The sequence below is a fragment of the Schistocerca piceifrons genome, chromosome 1, assembly GCF_021461385.2.
Source record: "Schistocerca piceifrons isolate TAMUIC-IGC-003096 chromosome 1, iqSchPice1.1, whole genome shotgun sequence".
NCBI lineage: Eukaryota > Metazoa > Arthropoda > Insecta > Orthoptera > Acrididae > Schistocerca > Schistocerca piceifrons.
The window spans coordinates 887554855-887567870 of NC_060138.1; the positions used below are offsets into that span (position 1 = coordinate 887554855).

Sequence of the window (13016 nt, forward strand, 5' to 3'; positions counted from 1 at the left end):
ATACACTGGAGGGAAAGAATAATATTTTAGTGGGCTTCAATCTGTGAAGATAAAGAAAATGAACAATTTAATAAAAAATATATAGATATATTTATTGATTATTAATGTAGAATGGATGAAGGTCTACATTTTGCCTTCCTATCTGGTGTAATATTACGAAGGAGGTATGTAATTATCAGTAGTAATTGAGTTTTAAAGAAAATATAAAAGAAGGAATTGAATAATGGTGTTTACATAAAACACACTCCTTCCTTATAGTGTTTGGTATGCTACTGATTTGCACAGTATAGTTTGGAGAAATACCCTTCTGGAATTATTTTATGTTATGCTCTTGCAACCATTATTTAAGAAACAAATGGTAATATCCATTAGCACTGGTCACAAAGATAATTTGTTTCAGATGAAGATAGTATTACAACATGCCACTGCTCTGTTTTCTTTATTCCTAGGAGTAAAATCTTTCAACTTTATATGAAAAACAACCTTTCCACATTGTACATTCATGTGACTTAGAAGACACTCCAACTTGGAGTTGAGCCACAAACGTGAAATTACAAGAACTGGTTTCACAATATCATCAAATGTCATTCACAACTCAGATGTAGTTACTTTAATAAATGAAATAAGAGTCCAGTTAAATAATGATGCATTCATCCACCAAAAGGCAAGTGGTTTATTAATCAGCACTAGTTTTCTTTCTACTGACCCTATCACTGTGCACAATGTAGCCAGCTTTAGCTTCTATAATATTCTGTTCCTTGTTGCATAGGCAATATGTCAAAATTATAAATCTGCATGGCAGTTTGTGAAAACTCCAAATGGAACTTACATTCTCTAACTGAATACTTGAAGGAGTACTTAATGGAAGCACAAAAAATCGAAAGTATAGTGCTCCCACAGTTTAAACTAATAGCCAATCTTTCAAGAAAAAATTACAAAAGTGGGGATAGTTTCATATTTGCAAGGGAATGCATTGCAGCCCATCCACTCCAAATATGCTGTTCTTATAGTGTTGAAAAGGATATATAATTACCTGGGATTCAACTTAATGACCTCAATTTACTCTTAATAACTGTTTATAGATCACCCTCGGGTAACATACGGTCATTCTTTAAAAACTTTACTTCCATTCGTGAAACTCTAACAAAGAGAAGCATTCCAAATATCTTACTCTGTGGCGATTTTAATACTGACTTGTTGAATGATGGCAGCACACAGACAACCTTTATAAATTTGATGAATTCTTTCAACCTTCATTTGAAATTAAAATCTGCAACTAGAACCATATCCCATAGTAGTAGCTGTATTGACCAAGTAGCCACTAATATAGAATGTGTTGCAAACTCTGTACACTTAGGGTTCTCAGATCACAATGCTATAATTATAAATGCAAAGTTATCATGTAGGTATGCCTTATTCAAAAAGTAGTAAGAGAAAGCAGAAACTTTTCAGAAAACAATATTCTAAATTTTATATCCCGCACAGTAAAGCAAACTGGCAGACAGTCTTCCAGTCACAAACAGTAGGTGATAAGCATGAAGCCTTCCTAAATATTTTCTCTTATTACTTCAATTACCATTTCCTATTAAAACTGAAAAAAAGTTGTTCCTGGTTATTCCAGAAAGTGGATCACTTCAGGCATTATTACTTCCTCCAAAAGAAAGAGGTAGCTTTTCTCGCTGAGCAAAACAAACATTGGCAGGAGTGTTCAGTTTAAGAAATACATAAAAAGACATTCAGAAATGTTGTCAAGGCAGCAAAAAACTTCGTTATGACATACTTCTGAAAAACTCAACTAACAAAAATAAATTAATTTGGCAGATATTTAAAACTAATACAGGTAAGACTAAAAACATTACAAATAGCAGTAACCTAGAAATAAATGGAAGATTGATTACTAGCAAAAAGAAATGGCTCATGAATTTAACTTCTTCTTCTCAAATTCTGTTGAAAACCTTACTAGTAACTTAAAGAATATCCCTATGCCATCCTCTCTTTCGAGCAACCCTACTGCTTCACTATTCTTTTCACCAACCTCAGAAGCATAAATCGAAAATCGGCCAAAAAATAAAAAAGGTTCCTTCTTCTGGACAGGATGAAATCCCTTGTTTCCTTGTTCACAGATGTTCAAGTATAATACAAAAGCCTCTATGACATATCATTAATTCTTCATTTATGGAAGGCATATTCACTAAATTATTTACCATAGCAAAAATTATACTGATACACAAAAAATACTATAAACAATATCCCAATAATTATCAGCCTATGGCAGTCCTCTCTGTGTTTAGTATATTTGTAGTGGCTGACAGACTAAAAGCATTTCTGAATAGGTATAGTATCCTTTCTCCAGCTCAATAAGGATTCCAGGAGGGGAAAATAACAATAGATGCTGTTTATAAATTTCTAGATACCACTCTCACGCTTGAAGATAAGAATTAGCCAGTTGCATTGTTGTACCTTCATCTTACAGAGGCATTCTATATAGTAGACCACAGAATACTATTACAAAAACTATATAACTACCTACAATTGGTTTGTACGCTACCTACTGAACAGAAAGCAGTATGTGCAGTTATGTGAGGTCGCCGCTTCAGGAAAATCCACAGTTTCATGTTCTGATATGCAAACTCTAAAACATGGTGTTCCTCATGGATCAGTTTTAAGCCTCATCCTATTTCTCCTGTTTATTAATGACCTTCCTCTTCACTATTGACTTGCAACACCTTCCTTTTTGCCAATGACACTGATAGCTGACTCAAATGAACACAATGAAGCCGCAGACAACCAATGTACAGCTCTACTAGATTCATGGCTTGCAGCTAATAGACTACTCCTTAATGCAAAAATGACTGTCGGCCTAATATTTCATAAAGTCCAGAACAGAAATCCCATTGTCCCAATTCGGGAGGACAACGGTTCAATCCCGTCTCCGGCCATCCTGATTTAGTTTTTCCGTGATTTCCCTAAATTCCTTCAGGCAAATGCCAGGATGGTTCCTTTGAAAGGGCACGGCCGATTTCCTTCCCCATCCTTCCCTCACCCGAGCTTGCGCTCCGTCTCTAATGACCTCGTTGTCGACGGGACGTTAAACACTAATCTCCTCCTCCTCCTCCTCCTCCAGAAGTGAAATTACATACATTGTCCCAACTATACAAATAGGTGGAAACAGTATTGAACTGGAAAGTGTAACTAAATTCCTTGGAATGCCTCTGACACTCTAGGCTGGAAAAGGCACACTGACAGCATAGCTACCAAGCTAAGTAAAGTATGTTTTATGCTTCTGTCAGTCAGGGAAGTGACAAGTATAAATATGCAAACATCAGTGTACCATGCTCTTTTTCACTCAGTCGTATTCTGGGGCCACAGTTCTGAGTCCAAAAGAAAGCTGTCAGTATAAAAATTATTTAAAAAGCAGAGAGACTTGTGTAAACAACTATACCAAAAACTAGGTATTCTTCCACTTCCATGCCAGTACATTTTGGAGGCACTACGTTTTACTAAGCCAAATACTGGCAGCCTGAAGCAGAATTGGGACTGTCACCAGCCCGACACTAGAGGGAAATAAATGTTGACACAGTTTCCCCATTCTACCAAATTATTTGCTGATAGTGTAAAATGCATGGGGATTAAACTTTACAATCATCTACCACTAAACATAAAAAACATAAACAATCCAGCATATTTAAAAAGAATGACTAAATTGATATTATTGAAATACTCCTTTTATAACTTACATGAATATTTTGTATGTGATTTTTCTACGTAATATATTTGCACACTTATCTTTCTGTATCACAATTTATCTTCAAAATGTAAATTTCATACCGACTAATACAAATTGATCTTCTTGTATGTACCTATTATATTTATCTAGTAAATCTTAAACATTGTATAAATTATGTAATGCTTATCTGTACTTAACTTGATTTTAAATGTGTTCACAAATTTTAATATTAATTAGGCCTTGTTGACCTGAATTTTGGACAACTTGTGAGTATACTAATACTATATCCTGTAATTTATAACTATCATAGAATTGTGTATATGTAGGCGTATTTAATTAAGTGTAATGTATTTTTTAAATGTTTAACTACTATAATGACTTGTCCCATATCATATAATGCTCTCTGTACGCAGAATGATGCAGTGGATCAGTAAAGAATAAATGAATGAATGAATGAATGAATGAAGGGGGTAGCCAACAGAATGATACAAACACCAATAACTAATTAATCAATAGAGTGCCCATCTAAAACCAAGATTATTTGCTGCCTAGGTATTCCTATTTATTACCAAGATGTCTTCATTACTAAATGTATATGACTAGACACATGATAAATAAAAATACTCTCCTGGAAATTGAAATAAGAACACCGTGAATTCATTGTCCCTATTGACACATTCCTGGGGTCAGATACATCACATGATCACACTGACAGAACCACAGGCACATAGACACAGGCAACAGAGCATGCACAATGTCGGCACTAGTACAGTGTATATCCACCTTTCGCAGCAATGCAGGCTGCTATTCTCCCATGGAGACGATCGTAGAGATGCTGGATGTAGTCCTGTGGAACGGCTTGCCATGCCATTTCCACCTGGCGCCTCAGTTGGACCAGCGTTCGTGCTGGACGTGCAGACCACGTGAGACGACGCTTCATCCAGTCCCAAACATGCTCAATGGGGGACAGATCTGGAGATCTTGCTGGCCAGGGTAGTTGACTTACACCTTCTAGAGCACGTTGGGTGGCACGGGATACATGCAGACGTGCATTGTCCTGTTGGAACAGCAAGTTCCCTTGCCGGTCTAGGAATGGTAGAACGATGGGTTCGATGACGGTTTGGATGTACCGTGCACTATTCAGTGTCCCCTCGACGATCACCAGTGGTGTATGGCCAGTGTAGGAGATCGCTCCCCACACCATGATGCCGGGTGTTGGCCCTGTGTGCCTCGGTCGTATGCAGTCCTGATTGTGGCGCTCACCTGCACGGCGCCAAACACGCATACGACCATCATTGGCACCAAGGCAGAAGCGACTCTCATCGCTGAAGACGACATGTCTCCATTTGTCCTCCATTCACGCCTGTCGCGACACCACTGGAGGCGGGCTGCACGATGTTGGGGCGTGAGCGGAAGACGGCCTAACGGTGTGCGGGACCGTAGCCCAGCTTCATGGAGACGGTTGCGAATGGTCCTCGCCGATACCCCAAGAGCAACATTGTCCCTAATTTGCTGGGAAGTGGTGGTGCGGTCCCCTACGGCACTGCGTAGGATCCTACGGTCTTGGCGTGCATCCGTGCGTCGCTGCGGTCCGGTCCCAGGTCGACGGGCACGTGCACCTTCCACCGACCACTGGCGACAACATCGATGTACTGTGGAGGCCTCACGCCCCACGTGTTGAGCAATTCGGCGGTACGTCCACCCGGCCTCCCGCACATACGGTTCACGTCCACACTGTCGCGGCATGCTACCAGTGTTAAAGACTGCGATGGAGCTCCGTATGCCACGGCAAACTGGCTGACACTGACGGCGGCGGTGCACAAATGCTGCGCAGCTAGCGCCATTCGACGGCCAACACTGCGGTTCCTGGTGTGTCCGCTGTGCCGTGCGTGTGATCATTGCTTGTACAGCCCTCTCGCAGTGTCCGGAGCAAGTATGGTGGGTCTGACACACCGGTGTCAATGTGTTCTTTTTTCCATTTCCAGGAGTGTATTTTATTTTTGTTTCCTTTTTAGAGTGTTATTTTTCAAACAAATTCATGTGTAAGTTTCTCTCACTGAAACCATTGTTTGTATTTTGGACATACCAAGAACATTTTCAGAAAGATGCAACATTCAGACTCACCCAGTTTTGCTAAAATTAATGCACATATCCAGCATAATATTCATCATCTTTCTATCTTCTTTAGTTTCAAGTGGTGTTAAGCCAAACATGTCATTGACATTCATAATATAAGCTGTGTCATCTGCATGAGATACTCCTAATAACAAGAAATTGAAATAGGGATTACAAATGTAAAATTTGTGAACATAATGTTACAAATTACTTTGTAAATGTCATTTATGAACAATTAATTATTTCTGCTGTTAGCACGTTTTAATGGCAATAAAATTTGCTTTGAAGAAGATGGATACAGCCACTTACCAAGGTTAACATCAGTTTCTGCCATACTTTCTGAGAAACTATATTTGCCACGGTACCCAAATACATAGAAATAAACAGGTGACTTATTGATACTAGCCTGCAGTCTTGCTGCACGTTCAACTTCTACCACAAAAATTCGATCGCCAAATAACTGAAAAAAAAAAAATATAATATACATTACATGACACATACACCACCTGAGCCACAGATAAAGATACTCATAGTTCAAGTCTGGGAAAACCAACCAAAACTTAAAACATTCGATTCTCTTGTGTATTACATAACTTAATCTATATGAAACATGAAATGATGTATAAATAGTTGTAAGAGTGAATTATTCTAGAACAGGTTGAAAAACAAATACAATTTGGGAAATATCAGATGAAGTAATTGTTCCAAAGTGAAATTAGAGATGAAGAACTGCATTTATCTGTTCAAGAAGTATAGATACAAAAATGTTGCCCACTATTAATTCAGAAAGGTTAACCTAAAAGAAAACATACTTTTTTAGTATTTCCTTCTACTTTCTTTGTAGCCATATGGAATTATCTTTTGGGAGAGACAGCTAACGTTTAGAAAGCATTTGTTAGGAAAAAAATGCCTTGAAATAAAAAGTACCCTATGTTTCACATTTCACAGTGTCTCCCAAAGAGAAGATTCTCAAAGTCAGCCTTGGAACAGAGTAGAGAACATAGGGTACAACCAAAGTTATTGATCATGTAACATAGCATTAACACAGTAAGCAAGACTTTCATTACAAGTGTGTTGGGTCACTGCCATCTGTATTACAGGTTCGCAGCATTTGGAATGGTGGGAAAGTATGCTGAGTCACTGCCTTAATGAGAGTTAGTTAGTTAGTTAGTTGGTTGCGTGTTCCATTGATCAATTGCACGGTACAGTAGCTGATATGTTGTGGAATGTGTCAAGTGCACAAGAAATGCACATATGAAACAAATTTTTTTAAAGATTAATATTTCTATTATTTATCCCATTCCCTTAAATAGCACAAAATGCATATACTATATTTATAGATTTATTTATTCCTATTCAAGAATTCATCTATGGTCTAGAAGGAGTTGTCAAGGAGATATGATTTCAATTTATTTTTGAAGCTATTACTGCTATCTGTCAGACACTTTATTTCATCTGGTAATTTGAGAATCATAATTCAACAATAGTGACTCTAGTAACAACCTTCTTTCTGCTCATTGCACTGCATTATAACAGCTTTAATTTAATCTCAAAGTCACGCATACAAACCAACAGGATGTTTGAAAACAGCCATTCTACAATGGGCACCTTCAGGAAATTTCAACCTGTTTATAAGCGGTCTTGAAGATTTATTATCTCACCTAAAACTAAAAAACAAAGAACTAGTGGTTGCTGCTGATTTTAATATAGATGTCCTGAAAAACACTGTCAGTGAGCAATTACTGAAAACAGTTACATCATCATTCAGTTTAATTTCTACTGTAAAAACCCCAACTAGGGTATACAAATGTTCTAAGTCTGCCATTGATAATATCTTTATAGACAATTCTATGCAACTAAGCCACATTACAAAACCAGTAGTAAATGGGCTATATGACAATGACATGCAACACCTAACATTAAATTTTGAAAATTGCCAGGGTAAAACATCTATCAGAACTGAGTACAAAAGGCCAGTAAAACAGTCAAAAACTGAGAAATTTAGAAGATTGCTCAAAGAAATTAATTGGATGGATGTTTACAGCATCTAAGACACAAATGGAAAATACAAAACATTCATTAATAAAGTTAGCACCTTATTTAAAAATTGTTTTCCCCTGAAGGTAACTCAAATTAAGCAGAAGTCTAATAAGAAACCATGGATCACACAAGGGATAAAGATATCATGTGAGAAAAAAAGGAAACTCTATCTGATATGTAGGGACACCTTTGATACTAGCATTATAGCTCATTACCAAAATTACTGCAAAATATGGAAGAAGGTTATCCAGAAATCTAAACATCTGAATTATGAAAAGAAGATAAATACATCCAGCAATAAAATAAAAACAATATGGGATATAGTTAAGTCAGAGACATGTAGGACCATAAATGAGGAGGAACAAATAGCTCTAACAATAAATGAAAGCCTGGTAACAAACACATGTTGTGTCGCAAACCATTTAAAGAAGTATTTTGTCTCTGTTACTGATAGCATGGGGTTTTCAGGTTCAGTAAATAATGTAATGGAATATCTGAGACCAGTGCGCACAAGAAATCTCAGTAAAATGGAATTGACACTTACTTCACCCAAAGAAATAGAATCTATCGCAAAGTCCTTGAAATCAAAGCACTGTAGTGGTTATGATAACACATCAACAAAGTTAATAAAATAGTGTTCATGCAAGCTTAATCATATCTTAAGTTATTTGTGTAATCAATCACTTATCACAGGAACATTCCCAGACTGGCTTAAATATTCTAAAGTTATACCTCTCCACAAGAAAGGGGACAAAGTAATGCTGTAAAATTACTGACCAATCTCCACTTTTGCCAGCTTTTTCAAAAATCTTTGAAAAGGTTATGTTCAAGCGTCTACTTAAACACCTTAGTGAAAATAACATACTGTCAAAGTCACAGTTTGGGTTTCTTAAGGGTTCTAATATTGAGAAGGTTATTTACACTTACAGTGAAAATGTCCTTAATTGATCAGACAAGAAATTAGAGGCAACTGGCATATTCTGTGACCTGTCAAAGGCTTTTGACTGTGTGAATCACAGCATTCTTTTAAGTAAATTAAAATATTATGGTATCACTGGTAGTGCTGCAAAGTGGTTTCAGTCATATCTTACTAATAGAAAACAAAGGGCATCATTACGTAACACATCAGCAGAATGCAGTCAGACATCATCTGACTGGGAAGAAATTACATATGATGCTCCCCAAGGTTTCATAGTATGTCCACTACTTTTTCTTGTGTATATTAATGACGTGTCATCTGTTACATTACCAGATGCCACGTTTGTCTTATTTGCAGATGATCCAAACATTGCAATAAATAGTAAATCAAATATAAATTTAGAAAGGGCAGCTAATCAAATTTTTTCTGACATTAATAAGTGGTTCATAGCCAATTCACTGTCATTAAACTTTGAAAAGACCCACTATATGCAGTTCAGTACTTCCAGGAGATTTCCTTCTAGTGTGTGCATAAAATATGATGACATGGAAATAGGAGAAGTTGAGAGTGTAAAATTCTTGGGATTACAACTTGATAATAAACTCAATTGGGAGTGACATACTAACGAACTGCTAAAGTGCCTAAACACATCTGTGTTTGCAATGAGAATGATGTCAGACATAGGCGATATAAACATAAAAAACTGGCATATTTTGCTTATTTTCACTCCATTATGTCATATGGTATCATATTTTGGGATAACTCTACAAATCGAGAAAAAATTTTTAGAGTACAGAAGTGTATAATAAGAGTAATGTGTAGTGTAAATCCAAGAACATCACGTCGAAACCTATTCAAAGAATTGGGCATACTAACCACAGCTTCTCAGTATATTTATTCCTTAATGAAGTTTGTTGTAAATAATACATATCTTTTTCCAACTAACTGCTTAGTACACAGTATCAATACTAGGAATAAGAACAATATACATAAAGATTTTAAATCACTTACTCTTGCTCAGAAAGGAGTCCAGTATTCAGCAACGCATATTTCCAATAAGTTACCAGCAACCATTAAGAGTTTAGTTTCAGACAAGGCACAATTTAAACATAATTTAAAAGAATTTTTGGTGGCCAATTCCTTCTATTCCATCCATGAATTTCTCAACAAGTGCAGTAGACCATTTTAATGAAAATTTATTATACTTTAATTTTTGAGAATACTTGGTTGTAACAGCCAAGTAACTACCTACTGTGTGAGTGATGGATGTATGGAAAGCAGATGTAAGTCTTAAGTCTGTAAATAGTGGAAGTTTAATTTTTAATCTTGTAAATAATTTCACTGTTCTTAACTGAGGATCATTGAAATGAATAATTTACTTTAATTTTTGACAATACTTGGTTGTAATGGCCAAGTAGCTAGCTACTGTGTGAATGATGGATTTAATGAAAGGAGATGTAAGTATTAAACCTGTAAATATTATAAGTTTAATTTTAATTCATGTACATAATTTTACTGTTCATTGACTGAGGATAATTAAAATTAATGAAACTCAAGTTTTTCTAGTTACATTTTTGTAATGTGTTCGTTTATCTGACATGTTACACACCCAGGAGGATCTCCTCTTATGTGGGTCTATGGAATGAGTAATTAATCTAATCTGATCTTATCTAATCTTTCACATGAAATAAGCTAATCTGAACTAGGAACAGTATTTATTTATTTTAATTTTATTTTGATCCAACATCAACTGATTACAAAAAAAGGTTTTTTTTGTTCCAGTCTTCTGGATAAGGCAGAGCCTTACTTACTAGGGTTACATATTATTGGCTGGCACTTTTATCTACACAACTTTTTCTAAATTTAGTTGAGAGAACAGAGTTACATATATGGACTATACATAAAAAAATGGTTATTGCCATATTTAGATTAAGGAATCTACAGTTTGTAACACAGTATTCATATCTGACATTCAAATATTTACAGTTTGTGACACAGTCTAAGACCTGAGATTACATATATTTTTAGATAGATGGTCTTCCATCATACGAGTGTACTAAATCTAGAAACTCATCTACTGAATATACAGGATTGTTTAGGAGCCATAATTTTAATTTCATTTTTAGTTTTGTAATGGGCAATTTGGAGATATTAGGATGGAAGCAATTCAGTAGTTTTATGCCTGCATAGTGAGGGCTTTTCTCATAAAGTGTTGTTCTATGAGAGATGATGTGGGGTCTCTCTCTACCTCTAGTGTTGTGATCGTGTATTTCTTTATTAAGTGTTTTGTTACTGTTTACTGCCATAATGATTATCTTCAGCACATACAGGTTATGAACAGTTAGTATTTTAAATTCTTTAAACAAATTTCTGCAGGACTCCCTGGCACATTTCTTAACCCATAATTCTAATTACCTTCTTTTGTAAGGTAAGTACACTTTTCATATTACCTTTACTGCTGGATCCCCATACCTCTATCCCATAACTTAGATGGGATTCAAATATGGCAAAATATATTTGCCTCAGAGTGGTGATGTTGCAAAAAGGTGTCAGTTTTCTTAGGACATATATGGTAGTACATAGCTTTTTGCAAATATCATTCACATGATCAGACCAGTTTAACTCTGCATCTAGTATCAGGCCAAGAAATTTGGTCAAGTATTGTTTCTTAATGTATTCGTCACCCATTAAGATTTGGTTTTCATGAGTTTTTTGCCTCCCAAGACCAAATTCAGTATAGACAGATTTATTTGTGTTTAATTTTAGTTTGTTTTCATTAAAATACTGCAGAATTAAGCCTGCTGCAGTATTGGATTCCACTTCGAGCTGTGAATAGCTTGGGTTGCTGCATATTAACATGGTATCATCTGCATATAAGATAGCTGTTGCATGGTTTGTTATGGACTGAATATCATTTACATAGATAATAAAGAGAAGTGGTCCTAATATTGACCCCTGTGGGATACCAAAATTTATGTCAGTGGTGTTTGATTTCTATGTTCCCTCTGTAGTGCTAATAGACACAAACTGCTTCCTATTTGTCAAGTAGGACCTCATCAGATTATGGGCTGTGCCTCAAATGCCATAGTTCCACAGTTTGTCCAGCAATGTGGTCGTATCAACACAGTCAAATGCTTTTTGTAAGTCTAGAAAGATGCCACATACATGTTCTTTACTATCTATTGCTTGAGTGACACCTTCGATTAAGTTGAATGCTGCTGTAATGGTGGATGACCCCTTGACAAACCCATACTGCCCCTTAGAAATCACTTTTATGCATACCAGGAAGTTCCAGATTCTTATGTATATTACTTTCTCAAAGATTTTGGATATTATTGGAAGAACAGAAATGGGTCAAAAGTTTTCTACTAAATTCCTGTTTCCTTTTTTGAAAATAGGCACAACTCGGGCAATTTTCAACTCATCTGGAAATAGATCATCTTCCATATGAGAATTGATAACTGTTGATAAAGGTGATGCAATTTTATGTATACATTTCTTAAGAGCGTCCAGACTAAGACCATCATATCCTGCTGCATGGGAATTCTTTACACTACTCACTATTTTAATTATTTCTTCTTTAATTGTCGGCATCAAAAATATCCCCCCCCCCCCCATGAACCATGGACCTTGCTGTTGGCGGGGAGGCTTGCGTGCCTCAAGTGATACAGATAGCGGTACTGTAGGTGCAACCACAACGGAGGGGTATCTGTTGAGAGGCCAGACAAACATGTGGTTCCTGAAGAGGGGCAGCAGCCTTTTCAGTAGTTGCAAGGGCAACAGTCTGGATGATGGACTGATCTGACCTTGTAACAATAACCAAAACGGCCTTGCTGTGCTGGTACTGCAAACGGCTGAAAGCAAGGGGAAACTACAGCCGTAATTTTTCCCGAGGGCATGCAGCTTTACTGTATGATTAAATGATGATGGCGTCCTCTTGGGTAAAATATTCCGGAGGTAAAATAGTCCCCCATTCGGATCTCCGGGCGGGGACTACTCAAGAGGTTGTCATTATCAGGAGAAAGAAAACCGGCGTTCTATGGATCGGAGCGTGGAATGTCAGATCCCTTAATCAGGCAGGTAGGTTAGAAAATTTAAAAAGGGAAATGGATAGGTTGAGGTTAGATATAGTGGAAATTAGTGAAGTTCGGTAGCAGAAGGAACAAGACTTCTGGTCAGGTGACTACAGGGTTATAAACACAAAATCAAATAGGG

General features: G+C 36.6%; 1 protein-coding gene across 1 annotated transcript in view; it reads right to left on the reverse strand.

The window, feature by feature from the left end:
• LOC124716843 (venom carboxylesterase-6-like) overlaps positions 1-13016 on the reverse strand; it is a 221237-nt gene that overhangs the window by 5611 nt on the left and 202610 nt on the right. The window contains exons 8-9 of the mRNA XM_047243399.1: positions 6152-6302; positions 5852-5987 (exon numbers count right to left, since the gene is read on the reverse strand). Of these exons, the coding sequence (XP_047099355.1) occupies positions 5852-5987; positions 6152-6302 (287 nt within the window). The remainder of the gene's footprint in view (positions 1-5851; positions 5988-6151; positions 6303-13016) is intronic.